The sequence below is a fragment of the Dendropsophus ebraccatus genome, chromosome 2 (assembly GCF_027789765.1).
Source record: "Dendropsophus ebraccatus isolate aDenEbr1 chromosome 2, aDenEbr1.pat, whole genome shotgun sequence".
NCBI classification, from domain to species: Eukaryota; Metazoa; Chordata; class Amphibia; order Anura; family Hylidae; genus Dendropsophus; species Dendropsophus ebraccatus.
The window spans coordinates 175,100,693-175,120,877 of record NC_091455.1 but is presented as its reverse complement, the minus strand read 5'-3'; the positions used below and the strand labels follow the sequence as shown (position 1 = coordinate 175,120,877).

Here is a 20,185-nt window from a genome sequence, read left to right as displayed (position 1 = left end):
GTGGTTTGGGGGGGACATATTGTGGGTACAGAGTCGCTTTAATAAAATGAATGCTACAATTAATCATGCGTTTTTAATGAAACTCTACTGTCAAACACTGGGGAGTAAGTTTCTTGATGATCAGCCCCACACTCCATCTCCAACATTTATAAGATGGATATGCCATGAACAATGAATAAATGCAGGTCCCACATCTGTCTCTGAAACAATACCCCCTCCCCCCTTCAGTATCCACCCAGTGTAAAAGCACCTAAAGTTGCATTTCAGCACAGGCTGTTTGCATGCCCCCATTGACTTCCTTATCTAGACTCCCTTGGGGGCACTGCCACGTGTGGACATACACATGTAGGAGAAATGCCATTGACTACATTTCCCAAGCTTCCCATACATACACGTATACCTGATCTAGATGAAGATTAGCGCCTGCCATTTATCTCATGGACAACAACTTATGCGGCTGGTTGAACTCTAACAAGTCCAATCTGATGCCCGCTGTTGGGGGGGTCCATCGGGCTGTTACCATAAACACAAGATCATTGATCAATTTCTGTATGTCTGATTTAGACAGAAGAGCAAACAACAAAGTAAAGCATCTCTCCTCCATGTAAATGTCTTTTTACAACACTAAATAATTGATCAATGGACATTTCACCATTCAGAACAGCGAGGGGCGGCTGACATTTGTCTCTGCTCTGACAAAATGCCATTGCCAAAGTGCGCTCTCCATGGGGGAGGGAACGGTTTAATTCTGTAAATGTAGAATTTAGTAGTTAGACTATCGGGACTGACTTCTGATCATTAATCCAATAGATGATTCATGGAACATCCATTGCTGAAAGCTCTTGTGACCTTTCCAGGATTGGTGGTTTTTGCTCCATATTGTACTGCACTATATCGCCTAGCCTGGATTCTCACTTGTATTCGCTTTGGACTCATTTAAAGTGCTTAAAAGTCACCGACACAACACGTTTATGGGTTCCCTCAATAAACACATAATTTTAGGGCGCTCATCATTTCCTGTGGCTCTGGACGCTAATGGCTTTAAAGTGCTAAGGAAGCTGTTAGCTCCTCAGCAGAGACTTGGATTTAGCCCACACTATATTACTACAGACAGATACATTTGCTGAAACAAACGCAGATGTTACATCCCGGAGAAGTAACCAACATGCCTTTTAGTGGCCTGGGAAATGGTATAAGGTATTTAGTGGATCCGCACAATCCAAGTAGTAAACTTCAATGCAGTCAAGGTCTAAAATGTTTTGAATGTGATGTCTGTGTAGCTATATAATAATAGCAAATGTAGCAACAAAAGTCATGTATCTGTATGATGCTCTGTGGATATAAAGAAAAGATTATTCCTGTTATAGGGACAATAGAAGGTCGAATTCTCGTCACAGACAAATAGAGATGATCTAAATTTACGGCAAATCAATGCACACGGCCCATGGACAGATCTCCAATGAAACACTGGCTCTACAAATGTAAATTCCAGCATCTTCTTTTAATAAATATACTGCAATGTGCATCTGGTTCAGCATGATGAATAGCGGGAGGACAGAACAGGACTCCGTTTTGTCATCACCACAATATGGGGCAGTCCAATTTAGCAAATCCTGGATCTTTCCGTAGCTGCCAGTAAGTGCCATTCGTCATCCATGTGTCATCACTCGACTTTCTGCAGGCAGAGACGCACACTTGTTAGTTTACCAACAAAAAGAAATCATTCCTATTCTTTAGCGAAAATAGACGACACATAAAGGACTTTTGCCTATGCCACATAGAATACAATGTTCTCATCAACCGAAGTAAAGCAATAAACTTACATTTAATAGCAAAATACAAGAAATTTGCTCTGTTGCCAACAACATGGTGCCGAGTGCTTTTACTGGGTCTTAAAGGGAATATGTCATCTAGATTTTTTTTTTCCACCAATTGCCGCCAAATACTTTAAAATTACTTTTGATGTCAGTTTCTATTTTCTGATTGTGAATGTTTTTATTTCATATTTAGATATTATTATGAGGGCAGCCATCTTGAAATAGCTTTTTTTAAAATTCCAGTAGCCCTTCCCATCAGCAAAACAAATGTTTTTGGTAATATGCACGTGAGACTCAGGTACCCAAGGGGGGTGTTCTTTAGCACAGCAAGAACCCAGATCAGTCCAGCCTATGTTCTCTTTATCTAGTACCAGTCGGTCGAACAGGATGCAAGTGGGCCACGAGGTGGTCATATAAAGAGGACATGGGCTAGACTTCTCTGGGCTCTTGCTGTGCTTTGGGAACGCCCCCTAGACACTTGAGCCCCACATGCATACTAACAAAAAGGCTTAAAGAGGTTTTCCACCTTGAACTATCTTGTCCCCTATACACAGGATAGGGGACAAGTGAGACATTTGGGGGGGTCCAACCTCCATACTTCCCCCGATCTCCAGAACAGCCCCATGGCTCCATTGTTCTGCATACAGCCATGGGTGCGGCACGTGACTCGCCCCTCTATTCATTTTCTATGGAGCTGCCGGAAAGAGGTCGGAGGTCAGACCCCCCACAATCTCTTACTTGTCCTCTATCTAGCTTAAATTGGAAAACTTCTTTAAATCTACCCAATGGAGAGGACTATTGAAATAAAACATATGCCTGCAATCATGATGAGTAGCCCTATCTACCTTATTTATACCCCTGTTATCCTGCTGATAGGTTCCCTTAAGCTGCATTTTGAGTGATGTTTTTCAGCAGCCACCTGTACTGTAGAAACAACAGTCTGGGATGGACCCTACTGCCTTTTATGGGAGAGGTTTTTAGGTATGCTCTGTGATCTATGTAGAGGTCACTGTGCTGGGAGGCAGAGAGGTTGCGCTGTGATCATCACCTATCACACTTATAACATGAAATCTTACCTCAGGCTGCTATACACATAAGCCTTATATGACTGTATTTTAGTGATCTTTTTTGTGCACACTTTAACACCATTCTGGAGTGATTCTTCTTAAAGGTTGGAGAACCCTTGTTGATGAACGGTTCCATGATAGCAGAGGTAGTATCTGTCCTCATTTTCTCGGCAAAGAATTATTACACGGTGACCACAGAAATCAGTCGACTGTATAGTGCAAGGACAAAACTGTTCCCTCTCAAGGGAGAGCCCCTATTTGCATAGGTTAACCATTCCCTTTAGATATAAGCATTCCCCTTTTTTCGTACCAAAAAATTTTGTTTGGGTGGTATAACATAGACATTGCCCTCACACTGACTGAATAAAAGTGTACGGCGGCTACATTGTACATTACTGATAAAATAGTAAGTAAATGATCCACACCTAAAGAACCGAGGCTGGTGCTCCAGATTATTCTCTTCTAAAACTCTTCTCCTCTCCCTTTGCAGCTGCTCTATCCTCTGTTTTTGGGCTTCTGCTCCCTCCGGGTTCCCTTCTTCGAGCAATCTGTCAGAAAAGAGCCACACATTACACATTATTAGCAATGGAGATGACTTTGCTCTTGAGATTGCCACATAGCCATGCCTGGTACAATGATGCTGCTCTGATCACCTTATTTAAAATTCTCAGTATAAAATCAGATTTTTTTGCATGACCTCTATGTAAGGTCAGACAGCTTTGAATACAGAATATTCATCATGTGGCTATTCATGCAGACTGCTAACAAATCCCTAAGGACCACAAAGCTTCTCCCCAAACTTTCCCTCAATACCTCAATAATTGGCACCAACTGCCCATTAAAATAGTCAAAGCAAAGCATTTGGTACGAAGATTTCTGCTGGAACCTGAGGCATGTATCTATAAAGACTATGCACTGAAACAAAAGTTAACAAATTGCAAAATCAATCTGAAACTACAATGGGCACACAATTTTACAAGATTTATCTATAAAACTGCTTAACTATCAAGGCCCCACATTGGCGGACCTGCAAATGTGGACAGAAGAAGGACCCATTTATTTCTATGGCCCTATACACAGGCCTGTACGTGTTACAGGTCTGTGCTGCCTGGGACTGGGATCCATGCCGCAAAAAATACTGGTGATCCATTATACGGTCTGCGTTTCTGTCGCGGTTCCCCTTTTCTGCATGAATGGGTCTGTGCTAATGTGGACGACTACCGGTACACATCCATAGCTGCAGGTTCGCAGTCTAACACTGATTCTTATCGTCTGTAAGGATTTATGGGTACAACTACAGTATACTTGCAGAAATAGAGTGGCTAATAAAAAGTTTGTTGGGAGCTATACCCACCCATGGGTGTGGTTTTGGCCACAGGCAGCCCACTGTTTCAAGAGACTCTACCCTTAGATCCCGCATATTGCGTTCAATTTTCCTTTCATACAATATAGTTTAGAACAGTCAGCCATAGATCATAGATCTAAGACATGTTTAATAGAAGAAAACACTATGCTCCCTTATGCCAGATATGTCCAGTCTGATTCTCAGCACATAATCCTTTCCATTTGTCGCTTACTTCTTGTTCAGTTACCAGGACTGGGCCAAACTGGGAGGGAATCTGCCTGCGGGATAAGACTACCTACAATGGATTTTTGGAAGCCAATGAAACATATGCTTAGCCATCTCACAATCTCAGCTAGTTTAGTGTATTTAGTATATATTACTAAAGGCAATACATGGAAGGTAAAAGCTTACCTTTGGTCTGGTCGGAGCCTGGTGTCAGTAGATGGTAGCAGCAGCTTTGTCTTTGGATCTATTTCATTTAACTGTAGTGCAAACTTAGTGAACCCATAGTACAGCTCATGGTCCTTGGGCATAGGATCTGATGCAAGAGAGAAACAACAGATACAGTCAATGTATAAAACAGAACATCTTAACCATCTATTCCGCATACTCTGGGAGGACTGTCGTTAATTCTCCACAGCTGACCCTATTGTCACAGCTCCCGGGTTCCCTGGCTACCATCAAAAAAGGGATGTTGCGTCATTTTTTAACTGCGGCACGTATGGTCATTCCCCGACACTGGAAAACACCCATAGTACCCACATTGGCAGAATCGCTTGGCGAACTTAGGGAATTGGGTAGAATGGAAGAGCTGATGGCAGAGGCTCATGAGCAGTCTGCTAAATTTGATAAGGTATGGTTTCTTTGGCGCTTGTTAATGGATTCGGAGGCCTTTCTGGCCCTCACCCGTTTGGATTTGGTTTGGATGCTCTGCATTTCTGTAGTACTGGAATTGCCGTAGTGTTGGGTTTGTGTCCTGCCCCCCGCCTGCCACCTTTCCCCTCCCCATGTTCTTCGGCTGTCTATCTCAGCTTTTCCTTTTCTTTTCTCTTTTCATTTTCTTTTCTCACAACCTGCGTGACATCTATGTTGCCTGCTGTATGCTACAGTTCAGCACTGCCGTGATGGCGGTGTAGATGTTTGGAAATTTAGACATTGCACTGTGCTTTTTCTTGTTCTTTCTAATTCTAAAAATTTTTGTGATGCCAGGCGACTTGCAGGTCGCTATGTACTGAAGCTCGATTGATTTTGTATATGCTGTCTTGCGCTTGGTTGTCAATAAAATCTGATTACACTTAAAACAGAACAAGACAACTACATATATGCAAAGGGCGCAAATAAGTCATGGAAAGGAATATGAAAATCCCTGGGGCTGTCTGCACTCTGCCACTATGGTAAAGACAAGGTGAGACATGGCATCTTTGGGGTTTTGGGATGCAACATTGCCCTCGCCTCCTGTAGTCCAACATGACAGCTGCTGGATGGACAGTCAATTGCAGTAAACTTTAAATGGATACCAAACCTACAGATCAGCAGATTGGAGACAGACATGGAGAATCCGACTGATTGTACATGATTTTTTTCTTTTTTAATTCCTTAGATTGTGCCCCAACCCTGCTACTTCCCATATGCCCCTCATGTGAGCTCTTACAATAAGACAGACAAGTATCGTGTTTGGTCATTTTATTGTCCCAGCAGTCACTCAGACAACCCCTTTTATAAGTTAATAAGGTTTTACAAAATAATTTTTCTGTGTCTGAACATACCCTAATATCGAAATGGGTAGTTAGAAAAGCAACAATCAAAGGATTTGATATTTGTTACTACTTTTGGGATTAATGGAATTTAAGATTTTTGCCCAAAATTGAATTTAATATTAAAATGCAATTTTGGCAGGGCATACACTGTAAATTAGATTCACTTTTTTGACTTTTGGTGATTTCTATGGTTTAAAATTCCTTAAAAAAAATCTAAACATTAGAACGCTTTGTACATTTACTGTGAAAATGGCTAAATATTATAATAGTCCGGAAGACACTTTGAACATACTTGTCCGCCAGATGCAGATCGGTGCAGTGGGTGACCCGTAGAATAAACTCTCATGCCATTTTCCAAACAACCGATACACAACTTTACCATTCCTGTCCACCACCGATCCTTCAATTTCATGCACATTTGGATTCCAGTACTTTGCCTACAGAAGATGAAATTACTTTTTATTGTAAAAAAAAATAAATGGATGCCACTTACTAATATACCTGTGTATTCAGTATACAATAAAAAAGGAACAGGTAAAACTAAACCTAATATACAAATATTACATTTCAACTCTTTTGCTGGAAGCCCACCAGCTGATGTTCTATTATACGTACAGACCTGCAATGTGTAATCAGTGAAGGTTTGGGTGGTCGGAATCAGCAGCATAGCGGCACAGCAGGAGACTGGGTTGAGCTTCACTACAACATACAGTTGCACACTGTAGAGTGGAGCTACAGTGTATGGGATGCTTACAGGGTACTGATGTAAAAGCCAACATACCTAGTGATTTAAAGGGGCTTTCTTGGTCTTATATTTACAATGAGGCTTCTCGGGTGATCAGCTGACCACTTAAGGCTCGGCATCCTGGCGAACAATCGATTTTGTTAAGGCGAGCCCAGTATTTCAATTGCAGAGAAAATGTAGTATGACATGGTACCCATTCAGATGAAATACCATCCTTATCTTACTAGAACGTCTCAAGTTTGTTGGCCCTCTGTTCCGGCTCAAAGCAGGCTTTTCCCTTTATAATGCCCATATGTCCAAACAGGCTTATAGAGGGGACCAACTTTAATGATGCTCTGCGCCCTAGTAAGTCCTATATGGTGTCTTCACGAGACAACCCCTTTAATCCCCAAGCTGTTCAGTATACTTTAGGCTATGGCAAAATAAGCAAATCATCTTTTTGTCACCGTTACTTTGTCCAAGCTAAGTGCATCTCTCTGAATCTCGCTCATCTCTGCACTAGATGGACGTAATAGACTATGGAACCCGTCTTCTGTGGAAAGGAGAGAAGCACTTAGCTTTGACATGTCAAAGGCTTTCTTAATGACACTTAAAGCCACCTATTCACTAGAACTATGGTAAGTGAGCCAATTCAAGCCGTGAAGAGCGGCCCCTGATCTAATTCTTCTTTTACTAGTTGGCACCAATGTCCGGACGGGACGTTCCCTTCAGGCATCCTCTAAATGGTGATTGATCCATCACATTATCAAAGGATGTAACAGGTGTCTCTGCATGGATGAAATTTATTTTAGAGATGCCGCTTCATTTGGCCGTGAGCAGGCTGTCCCTATTCTACCTATTATATATAGTCCACTAAATCATGGAGGGAGGGGGTTGGGGTGTTTTTGGTGCTCTTAGTTTAGGAGGTGTGATATTTGTGAACAAGCAGTGCATAAAGGGTAGTACATTAAAGCAGAGAAGTCAATTACACACAGATTGTACACTCTCAGTGTCCACACAGGCTGTAACAATAGACATGTACCTTTATAAAGGTGACTTTGCAGTGACAATTGTTATTTTTGGTGTTCTTGATGATTATTTCTCCGTAATGCTCAATCCATCTCTGGCCGCTTAAAATGTTGTGAATGCAGGAGGTCACTTTGTTCCATTCGTAATGATCCCCAAATCTTAAATGATAGAAAACACAGGTTAAATACATTATATATGATATGATGATTTACAGATACCACATTTAAGAAATCAGCTCTCATAATCATGGATCCTGGATTCAGTGCTGACCAAGGGTATATACAATATACAATGTGGGTGGCAAGTAGGGGTTCCAAGGTTTGATTTTGGGTGGTCCCGTCCCCAGTGCACCAAAACGCCTAATTAGCATAGAAGATAAATTGCTAATGGCACGGGAACAACACGGAGGATGAAGGTAAGAAAATTACCTTCATCCTCAGCACCCCGTGCTCTATAGGGACATATCAGCAGGTTAGATATTAACCTGCCAATAGTTGTTGTTTTTTTTTTTTTGTTAAAGTACTGGGGGAGATAATGATAAACTATATAATTATTAGACAATGTAAACCTAAAGGGTTTTCCAGGGAGCTGACCACGTCTTATTTACACATGTTCAATGCATGGATCGTATATACAGACTTTGTGCAATGGAACAGAGTTCGTAGTTCCTTACATCATGTATTATTATGTGGCGAATCAGTTTAAATTTTCGTAGTACTGTACATGTGGCTGTGCCAGTACAGTACCGCAAACATTTAAACTGATTTGGAGCTCCCAGCATCATAATGATACTTGATGCCAGGAGGTCCATGAACATGGTACAGACTGTATTCATGGAACGTGTGCATGCCCCCTACGCCTGCAAGAATGTCCCTGATCTTCCAGCGGCTGGGCATCGTCCACATGCGATGATCAGGATATATGCCAGTACCTCCATGTCTTGGGGAGGCTTACTTCTGAGATCTGAATTAATAGGAAGTGAGTGCTGGGGAGCAGAAGACTTTAGTTGTCTTCCTTTCTGCTCTCGGACAACCTTTAAACAGATTAGGTCTGCAGCTTTCATTAGTTGGCCTACTTTTACACCAAAAATGTGCACCATAAAATGGTGCCTCTAAGCCGCACCCTGTTTCTAGTCAGGCCAAACTCACTCTAAACAGTGTCTAAAACATGAAAATGTGGTGCACATGAAAATGTTGTGTAAACCAGAGATTTTGCCACATATTACACCATAATTTTTGTGTAAGCAGTTTTGATCTCCTTCCCGTGATCACAGCTTTCGTAAAATAATCAATAACGTTTTTGTGTAACCGAGGTCTAATATAGTCTACAGCTTAACACTATGGAGGGGATTTACAAAGACTGGCATACAAGTGCACCAGTCTTATATTAGGCCCCACCCCCCTTTCCCCGGCAGGATTAACTAAGAGGCGCATGAATCTGCGCCCGGCGTACGAAATCTACACCTGCGTCCAGCGAGCAGGTGTAAATCATGATAAATGAGACGCGGAGGAGGCCACGCCTCCTCCACGCCTTATCACACCCCCTCCCCAAGCTCCCCCAGCCCGCACATTGGGCGAGCGGGGCATGTGGAAGGCGTATGCCAGGGAGAAGGGGCAAATATGCACCTTCTCCCTGGCGTATGCCTCAGGTGTACCCTTCATAAATGTTCCCTATGTGACTGTGCTTCTTACCCAGGCAGAACCAAATGCGTTGTGCCAATTGGGACTATCTCCATAGATTTACCCCAAAATTTATTTTTCCACCGAATATCTGAAATATAAAAAAAGAGAAATGTGTTGTTTTTTTTTTAAACATTCTTTATTTAAGATATTTTTTCATTTCATAAATACATAGAAACAGACTGACTGTGATCATAAACCGGTAATATTTTCCTCCTAACGAAACAAGTACAGAAAACAAGGAGGACAAACGGCCTGTCTGAGGCAGGTAGGCAACCCATCTGTGTATAGAGTGCCGGTGGAGATCATGGGCAGGACCCAAGGTGGGGGGAGCATCGGAGGAGGTCTTCCAACCAAGGTTCGGGGTGTAAGTCCCACTTAGGGAGGGGAGCAGCAAAGTAGGCAATGTATGGGAGTGGGTTGTCCTGTCCCTTTTAGTGATGTCAGAAGCATGGGTAAGGCCTTTTAAGGGAAAAACGATGTAACTGGAAAACAGGGAGAGACGGTAGACACATACGGACATCGACAAGAGGGTGGGAGTGGGGGGGGGGGGGGTGATTGGGAGGGGGTCGCTGCTAGTATTTCACGTGGAAGATGAGTAGCGGTGGGGTGCGTAGCGGTCTCTGGGAGCAATCCCTTCTACAGAGTGAGTTGGTGGGTCTCGGCGTATAAAAGAGAAATGTGTTTGACAGAGAATCGGAAAACATATGGAATCAAGTTACTTTTATACAAACAAAAAGGAATTAAGTACTTTTAGAAATGTCATAAGATTGGGATCTAGTAGTTAAGCTTTGTGCTCTTTTCCCGACACGGATCATCTTTGTCACATGTATACCATTTTAACACAACGTTAATGAGGCTACTATTCCATGCTGGCAGTTTCCCTACTCTTGGTCTTTTACCACTGTTGGAACAGAAAGAAGGTAAACCTCTACAAATCACAGTTTGCTGCATCCAACCTTAACCAGTGTTTGTCTCTTACTGACCAGCAGCATCTATGGTGTTGGTCCTTTAAGTTTTGCTTACTTTACCTAGAGATCCCTTTTTTATCTTTATGAAAAATCTATCTAATACAATAGAAACGTGCCACCTAACACAATTATTACAGTTTACTAAAAAATGATTGAACCTTACAGACAATACCACTAGAGGGCAGAATAAACCAAGAGTCCTCTATATAAAAAACAGAAACCACGACGTTTATTATCATTTTTTTAATGAGCGCTTAAGTGCATAGATTAGAAATAGTCACTATAAGTCTTATAAAGTAAAACTATTTATATGATTTACCTATATGTACCCATATATTACTACAGGAACTTCACATGAGACCCATGTAGCTAGTTTTCTGAATTTACAGTCAGTTGTCTTATTAAGGTATAACAAAGTCAGCCATCCCCCAGACAGACTTGGCTGCTTACAGAGAACAATAGATTGCACTGAAGTGAAGTAATTGGGAATTCCCTATCAAGGCCTGATATAGAGGCTCAGACTATAATAAATAGGCATAAAACACAGTGTTTAGATACTACCTGGTAAATGTAGCTAATGTACTGTATCCCTACAATACACTGCCCATTAGAACAGACTGGTAATGTGCATTTGAGATCCCATTTACAATCATTATTTGTTCACTAAATCCCATTTGTAGTCGTCATTTCCACAGACACTAGACAGTTTGTTGCTATTTAGAGAACATCCTGGATCCCAAGATGATACCTAGTCCATTAAAAGCTGTCAGCAATCTCAGCCAAACATGAAATATTGCTATAATTTATGACAGCAATTTATCATGTCTGAACATGTTTCCTATTCTGTTTAGTCAGAGGAGCAGATGAATCATATCACGGCTCTGGTAGTGGTCACATTAAACTTATATCCTGCGCGGGTTACATTGGAAACAGAAGCCAGAGAGGCTACAGATGCCACAAAGGCCATCGCTCTGGATAAAAGTCAACGAAGGAAGATGTTACGTTCACTTTCAAAGGGTCTTCTGCCAAACCTATGAAATCTATGTCCCCTCTCCTGATGGGGGATAACAGGGATGTAAAAAACTGGAGGGATCATGAGTTAAAGGTATTTTGTGGGACTATATATTAATGGCCTATACCAGGGCCGGATTAAAGGGAGGGCACCAGGGGCATGTGCCCCGGGGCCACCACTTAGGGGCCCCCACCAGCAGGAACCCTAGTAGATCGGTGAGCAACAGCGCACAGAAAGTTCTGTGTTCTCACATTGCGTTATTAACACAAACACAATGTGGGAATAAACTCTGATACTTAGCCCTCCCTGCTCCTGTCTCTAGGATCTGGCATCTTCCTCTGCACTGCAGCCTCTAGTGACCATCACGTGCGCAACAGAGGAGGATGCTAAGCAATACAGCCAGGAGCGAGGAGGGCCTGTGCTAAGTCGCCTACAGTAATCTGCCATCTGTATAGATCGTGGCATAGTTAATTTATTTATTGGGGGGGTTGTCGCCCAGGGCCTCCACTGACCTTAATCCGGCCCTGGCCTATACTAAGGGCCCTATTCCACTGGACGATTATCATTTGCATAATCGTTAACGATCTCAAATGACCGCTATCGCGAAAGACGTGAAAACGTTCACTCATTTCCATGGAACGATAATCGTTACTTATAATCGTATTTGCGATAGTTTTTTCTTCGCTATTTCTTCACTATTGCGTTCGTATCTACTGCGAATGACCGAACAACGTCTTATTCAATGCGAACGATTTGCGAACGTTTTGCAAACGAGCAACGATAAAAATAGGTCCAGGTCTTATAAAGCGATCAACGATTTCTCGTTCGGTCGTTAATTGTTAACTGCATTTCAACTGAGCGATTATCGTTTAGATTCGAACAATTTAACGATAATCTGAATGATAATCGTCCGGTGGAATAGGGCCCTTAGCTGGGGGTCCAATTGCAATACCAGATACAGCACTGTATGGGGCACCCAAGCAATGTCTACCGGTTAGGAATATCTGCCAAGCAGGGAGCAGACCCTGGAGTGAAGTCTGGTTTACTACGTGGAAGTGGCAGGTTATATTCTTTATAATTTAGGTTGCAAAAAAATCAAAGCACTGAACACGTACTACCTCTGTGGTTACATGACTATAGATGAAATGGGAGAATTACTGTGCTGGATTTCCGACCAAAGGGGACCCTTAGGTATCTGGAAGAGGACACCAGTGGAAGTTTGATAGGTTCGGGTATTATATTTTTTTATTCTGAGCACATTCTAGGTTTACTGCTAAAAATTGGGCAAACCCCTTTAATCTTATATATTCATACACTATGCAAAGTCTTATAAGCAAAAGTTAAAAGAGAAGATTCAGCTAAACTACTGTTCTGACATTTCATATAGACAAAGTACAAAACACACTTTCAGAAATGTGAGACCGAAAACACCACTTTACATGGAAACCTTTAAATCACCAGTGTAAAAGGGGCCCGGCGGAGAGCAAAAAAAATGTTTTTATATCAACTTGTGTCAGAAAGTGACACAAATTTCTTAATTAATTCTATTAAAATCCCAAGTCTTCCCATACTTATCAGCTGCTGTATGCCCTGCATGAAAGTGTTTTCTTTCCAGTCTGGCACAGTGCTCTCTGCTGCCCCCTCTGTCTGTGACAGGAACTGTCCAAAGCAGTACAGGTTTTCTAAAGGGATTTGCTACTGCTCTGGACAATAAACACTCATTTAACATCACCTTCGGATTAATTTTTTTGCACCAGTTTACCAATTTAGCCAAATTATATAAATAAATCTGGATTTCTAGGTTGTATAGTTACCTTGGTATAACACGTATTTGTCAGATTCGGCATGACAGGCAGATATGGGTGGGTGATGACTAACCTAGGAAGAGAAAGAACACATTGTTTTACACTCAATATATAATGGTGGTTCTAGTTTTTTTTTTTTTTACATAAATGAAGCTTATTGATTGTTGATACTGTAGACAACTTTTTTTTTTTTTAATTCTGAAAATGATTTTGGAAATATCATTAACAAGATTTTACAGCAGATAGTAACTGAGTAAACTTCCAGCATGCTCGAGATCGACCGAACCCAAGTGTGCAGCATTTGATTAGCGATGGCTGATGAAAAAGGTTAAAGCCCAAAGGCTGCCTGGAAAACATGGATACAGCCATAGGCCGTTATCAAGCTTCTGCAGCCACCGCTAATCAAAGGCCGTACACTTGGGTTCAGACGCTGGAAGTTTGCTCTACTCTAGTAATGAGCCATGGACCTCTGTATATACCAACCCAATGATGGCCAAACACATACTGCCCCATAGGGTGAACAGAACTCTCTTTATACATTTGGTGGGCTTATGGAGTGCTTCTCCTGACATATATGCCAAGCAGAGGCCCATAACGTAATGTGAACATGGCCTAAGGCATGCATAGATCCATATGAACACCTGCCTGTAATGAATCGATGTTAATATGAGGGAAGAGGGAAGGAGAATCCTTTCAGTATAAGAATCAATGACATTTAGCCTGTACCGTGATGTGTTTCTCTTAAGTAATAGTTTAGCACATCTAATAAAAGCCCTTATAATAATGTATTTCTCTCCTGAACACTTTCTCCCCAGTAAATTATCTGTAGCACAGGAAGATCACTGACTATTCCTGCTCTGCGGTGTCTGCGCTCTGCACTTACCAGACTCCTCTCCGAGACGCGCCAAAGGGCACCAATCTAACTGTAGACTTGACAATATATGTGGCCCCAGGGACTGGCGCAGACTAGAGCCAAATAAAAGCCTTGTCTGCTTCCTGACAGGGCACAAGGTATAAATCCTCTTGGTGGAAGAAAATTACAATACAATCCGTAACTCAGATGGGGTATTGAATCTAAGCACTTATGTTTTCTATGGACAATTACTAAATAGCATTCACAAAAAGCTAAAATTTTACACTTAATATAGAAAATAATGGTATAACAGAAATGCATGGGATGTTTGCGGCCATATATCATTTTCTGATACCAAGATTAAGTTGTAAGAAATGTCAATTACCATCCAAACCACATGTTGTCTATAGGCCCTAAAGGTTACATGTCAATCCAATAGGCCAAGGTCTTCCTTCAAATCAGTAGAGAAATCTTACGGCAGGATAAGATGCTAATGAACAAAGCTGAATACATGTCTAGATCAATATTTGCGATCAATCCCTCGCAGCATAGGGGAGAACTATATCCACTATAGCAGCCTTTCCCATTGGGAACAGAAATGTAAGAAGACACATTACCTGCTCTGCTATAAAACGGAATCCTTTGTCTTCATCTACACATTCATAGGTTTCTCCAAGCACAGGGTTAAATGGCTTACTACCAGCCCTATAGAAGCTAGGGGCATATGCAGATACTGCAAACGTGGCAATGTAAACCTAGGGGTACAAAAAAATAATAATTAAACTTGATGAAATCCACCACATATGGTGGAATACATTAAAAACAGTCAACTGCTGGGGTAGTAATAGGCTTGTAATAATCTTCAAGGGGTAAACTGGAGAAAAATAATTGTTTTCAAATCAATTGGTATTACAAAGTGATACAGATTTGTAAATTACGTCTATATAAAAAACCCACAAGCCTTCCAGTACTTATCAGCGATGTAGGCCCTGCAGGGAGTGGCATATTCTTTCAAGTCTGATACAGGGCTCTCTGCTGCCACCTCTGTCCATCTCAGAAACTGTACAGAGCAGTAGTGGTTTTCTATGGGGATTTGCTCCTGCTCTGGACAGTTCCACTCATGGACAGAGGTGGCAGCAGAGAGCGCTGTGTCAGACTGGAAAGAATACGCCACTTCCTGCAGGACATACAGCAGCTAAGTGCTGGAGGGAGTGAGACTAGAGATGAGTGAATTAACAGTACAAAACACAGTGAATCTGTTTGTTAGTTCATCAATCTGCTTAGGCTAGGTTCACACTGCGTTTTTGCAACCAGTTTTTTTTTCATCCGTTTTTTGCAAAAAAAAAAAACGGATAAAAAACAGATGCATTTGTGTGCATCCGCTTTGATCAGTTTTTCCATTGACTTCCATTATAAAAAAAACGGATCAAAACGGATCACTTTTTTTCTAATGGACACAAAAGTAGTGTCAGCTACGTTTTTGTGTCCGTCAAAAAAAACGGATCCGTTTTGATCCGTTTTTTTTACAATGGAAGTCAATGGAAAAACGGATCAAAACGGATGCACACAAATGCATCCGTTTTTTTCATCTGTTTTTGCAAAAACGCAGTGTGAACCTAGCCTTATCAGCCTGATACTTTTAGAGTCTGTGCCGATCCGCCTTGTGTGCCTGAAAAAGCTGGATCCAGTCCTGGGAGAGGTTTCCCAGGACTGGGTCCAGCTTGTCCAGGCACCTGGGGCGGAGCCGCACAGACTTCAAAAGCAGCAGGATGATAAGCAGATTGCTGAGCTAACAAACAGATTCACTGTGTTTGTAGTCTTAATTCACTCATCTCTACTTGAGACCTTTAAATCCTTTAAGTCCTTTACAAAGCTGCATAACATCTTTTACTAATCTGTATAACATTCTGATATTTAACCCCATTAAAAATGAATTAAAGACCCATTTATCATAAAAGTTGGTATCATACCATTCTTTCAAATGGGTCCTGTGTCTCTGCTGCTTTGTCTAGAAGTTCACTATATTCAAGTTCTTCACATAACCTCTGCAGAGTATTAAGGGGCTCATTCAGCTGCACAGGCATAGACACCTTAGAGAGGTCTTTCCCGATATTGTTCCTAAGAATGTTCCATAGACTGATATTACTTGTGTTCGGACAAGGAGCTGGAAGGCACGTTCTGTGCTTTGGAAAACCATCCACTACATCTATGAAATTAGAAAATAGAAAATAAAAAAGATTAACATACAAGTCATCTGTTGTTACATAAAACTCTGCTATGCTTTAATAGCCAAAAGGAGTAATCCAACGTAAATCTTTTTCTTTCAAATCAAAGGGTTTCAGAAAGTTATATAGATTTGTAATTTACTTCTATTTGAGAATCTCAAGTCTTCCCATACTTATCAGCTGCTGTATGTCCTGCAGTAAGTGGTGTTTCCTTTTCAGTCTGACACAGTGCTCTCTGCTGCCACCTTTGTCCATGTCAGGAACTGTCCAGAGCAGGAGAGGTTTTCTATGGGGATTTGCTGCTGCTCTGGAAGTTCCTGACATGGACAGAGATGTCAGCAGAGAGCACTGTGTCGGACTGAAAAAAAAACACCACTTCCTGCAGGACATACAGCAGCAGATAAGTATGGGAAGACTTAAGATTTTTAAATAGAAGTAAATTACAAATTTAACTTTCTGAAACCAGCTGATTTGCAAGAAAAAGTTTTTCACTGGATAACCCTATAAAGAAATATTTCTAACCTATCCACAGTGCGCCCTGCCACTCTATTTATTTGGGAGATACTTTACCTCCATTTCCAGGATTGGCCTAGCAGTAGTGCCCCCCAATCACTTTGTTATCCCCTATCTTGCAGGCAAGGGATAACTTTTGAAGTTGGGTGGATATGCCCTTTAATTAAAGTCAAAAGTCAAGTTCTGTTTCTATTTACTTTAGCTATGACATATTACATGATGACAGAACAGAATATTATATATATATATATATATATATATATATATATATATATATATATATATAATATATATTATATTATTGACTTTTTGGCGGAGGTCTTTCATTATTTCATGTACACTTTTTTTCACACCATGTACAATGAGGTTTTGCCACTCTATTGGGTTTCATCCAATAGGCAAAAGACTCTGGCAGACCTAAGGAACTTTGTTGGACCACGAGTTGCCATAAAAACCAATAAACACCTTATCATTACATTGTAGGGTGCTGGTGAACTAACTGAGGGAGCCCCCTTCCGTTTTTAGACTTCTCAGCAGTGGGCATCTCCAGTCTACTATTATCAGTATACTATCAGCCGCACAACATCCTATCTAACTGGACAATGTGCAGCCAACAATAATGAAGCTAAGAGGCTGCACAAACAATCCAGCAACTGACCCATATAGGCTTATTAAATGAGCGCCGATCACCAAGATTGGCACCAGGTTTTCTTTCCCCATCGGCCCATGAAAACAGCATTTAAATGGCTGCACAAAAGATGCATTCAGCCAATGAACTTGTGTTTTCTCTTTCATTGGATGATGGCTGGCCTTTTACTTTTGTCTATTATCAGGAATGTGCATTCCTAGGAATACTTAGCCAGGTTATATTTGCATCTTCCGTATTCCTCGCTCATGTCTGAAACATGTTAGTGTTTGAACAATTACAATTTCTAGTCAATTGCAGCTTCAAAAGCAACAAATGTCAATAGCAGTTGGAGAATAAAACAAAGTAAAAAACATAAAAGTCAGTTAAAAGTCCAAGTTAACATATGGTGCATTGATTGTGGATTTTTTTGGTGGAAAAGTGTGGATTGTAAAACCCTAAGTGTGCTTAAAGCAGAATTTTTTTTTTTAATTTAAGTACTGTATTGCCCCCCCCCCCCCCAAAAGTTATACAAATTACCAATATACACTTATTATGGGAAATGCCTATAAAGTGCTTTTTTTCTCTGCACTTACTACTGCATTAAGGCTTCACTTCCTGGATAAAATGGTGATATCACGACCTGACTCCCAGAGCTGTGCGGGCTGTGGCTGCTGGAGAGGATGATGGCAGAGGATGCTCAGTGTCCCTCCAGTGTCCTGTGTCCCTCAGTGTCCCCCTGCCATCATCCTCTCCAGCAGCCACAGACCGCACAGCTCTGGGAGTCGGGTCGTGACATCACCATTTTATCCAGGAAGTGACATCACCATGTTATCCAGGAAGTGAAGCCTTGATGCAGGGAAAAAAAGCACTTTATAAGCATTTCCCGTAATATGTGTATATTGGTGATTTCTATAACTTATGGGGGCAATACAATACTTTAATTAAAAAAAATTGCCGGGCTTCTCCTTTAATTCTTCTGTGGATTGGCTTCTATTATGAGGGGTGAAAGTAAGATAAAATCCCCATGTCACTACATCTATATCTATTTCAAATGTTCACAGGGTTTAGCAACATGAGAATCCACCTAAGGCTCAGTTCACACCACTGTTGGGGCCTGTCTCGCTGATTATGTCAGATAGTTCGGCATAACACTTACCTAGAGATTGTCTTTCACTGTCAATGTCATTACTAAGATTGTCCTCAGATATGTTATCACTTATGTCGCTGACATAGGAGTCATCATCTGATATCTAGGAAACAGAGAAAACACATACATTAATTCCCAAGTGCAATGGATAGCAAAGATTGACGGGTAACTAATAAAAAAGAGTAACAGGAAAATTTCCATTTCACCAGAATCAGAGCTCTTCACCAATAAAATGTGGATCATGAGCAAAACATGGCTACGATTCTGAGACCAATGCCACTGTATTCTGATGATTGGCAGGAATCATATCGGCTCTGGACAATGGAACATTAGAGGTAACCAGGCTGCACCTGTTAGATACCTCTATTGATGCTGCAGTCACAGAGTAATGCTATGTTTACACAAAGCGATAATTCACCCAATCGAACGATTAACGATTTTGAAGCAACAATTTTTTTTTTATAACGATCAGCGTTTAGATGGAACGATATATCGTACAGAAAATTCGTTTTGCGATCGCTTAAGCCTATTTCACACATAGGTAAAATCAGTGAACGACTGTTTACACGGAACGATCGGCAAATTTTTTGCGAACGACGATTTAAGAATATATTAAAAGATCAAAATGAACGATTTATCGATTTACACGTATGATTATCGTTCGAATTCGATCGTTATCGCAAAAATTCGCCAGATAATCGTTCCGTGTAAACGTAGCATAAGGGTCCATAAGGGTCAGATTTGAAGCCAAAGCCAAAAACAGAGATCGGGTCATAAAGGAAAGCCTGAGATTTTTCCTCTTTTCAAATCTATTCCTGGCTTTGGCTTCAAATCTTTGGCAGATAATCTGTCAGATAATCTTTCTGTCTAAATGGACCCTAAGGGTGCATTTACACAGAAAGATTTGTCTGACAGATTTTGGAAGCCAAAGCCAGGAATGGATTTGAAAAGAGATAGATCCCAGTCTTTCCTTTATGACCTGTTGCCTGTTTATAGTCTGTTTCTGGTTTTGGCTTCAAAGATCTGTCAGATAAATCTGTCTGTGTAAACGCACCATTAGGCAGCCCACCTTGTAAAACAGTATAGATGCAACCTATTGGCTGTTAGCCAGCATGGTGTACTCTGCTATGAAGGCCTAAGGGTCCTACTGTATTAGACGAATGGATTTTTAACGATTAACGACTAACAATAAATGATCACAAACTAGATTGTTTATCATTAACCTGAAATCGTTCACCACATTACACAGAAAGATAGTTGTTAGTTACAATCATTACAACAATGGTTACTACGATCGTTTACCCCATCCGATTCCAGCAAAAGAACGATGTGCAATTACACTGAGCGATTAGCAAATGAATGTGGAATTACAGCGAAAGGATTAGCGAATGATTAACAATGATTTTAGGGTCAGATCTAAATCAACGATCAAGCACACAAACGATTTTTTGATCGTTGCCTGCAATTACACAGGACGATTATTGCTTTAATTCGAATAACGATTTTCTGCACGATAATCATTCCATGTAAATAGGCCCTAAGGGTCCGATTAGATTTTTAAATAAAAAATTTTTTGTCCGATTAAGATAAACAATTACAAATGAGTGCTTTCA

At 41.0% G+C, this 20,185-nt stretch overlaps 1 protein-coding gene across 5 annotated transcripts in view; it reads right to left on the bottom strand.

The window, feature by feature from the left end:
• Window positions 1-1,449: 1,449 nt before the first annotated feature.
• OSBPL3 (oxysterol binding protein like 3) overlaps window positions 1,450-20,185 on the bottom strand; it is a 157,032-nt gene continuing 138,296 nt past the window's right edge. For all 5 annotated transcript variants that reach the window (XM_069958770.1, XM_069958774.1, XM_069958771.1 and 2 more), the window contains 10 exons: window positions 18,582-18,675; window positions 16,030-16,265; window positions 14,677-14,814; window positions 13,216-13,279; window positions 9,431-9,509; window positions 7,753-7,897; window positions 6,279-6,423; window positions 4,641-4,767; window positions 3,310-3,432; window positions 1,450-1,675 (listed from right to left, as the gene is read on the bottom strand). In XM_069958770.1, the coding sequence (XP_069814871.1) occupies window positions 1,579-1,675; window positions 3,310-3,432; window positions 4,641-4,767; window positions 6,279-6,423; window positions 7,753-7,897; window positions 9,431-9,509; window positions 13,216-13,279; window positions 14,677-14,814; window positions 16,030-16,265; window positions 18,582-18,675 (1,248 nt within the window). In that variant the 3' untranslated portion in view covers window positions 1,450-1,578. The remainder of the gene's footprint in view (window positions 1,676-3,309; window positions 3,433-4,640; window positions 4,768-6,278; window positions 6,424-7,752; window positions 7,898-9,430; window positions 9,510-13,215; window positions 13,280-14,676; window positions 14,815-16,029; window positions 16,266-18,581; window positions 18,676-20,185) is intronic.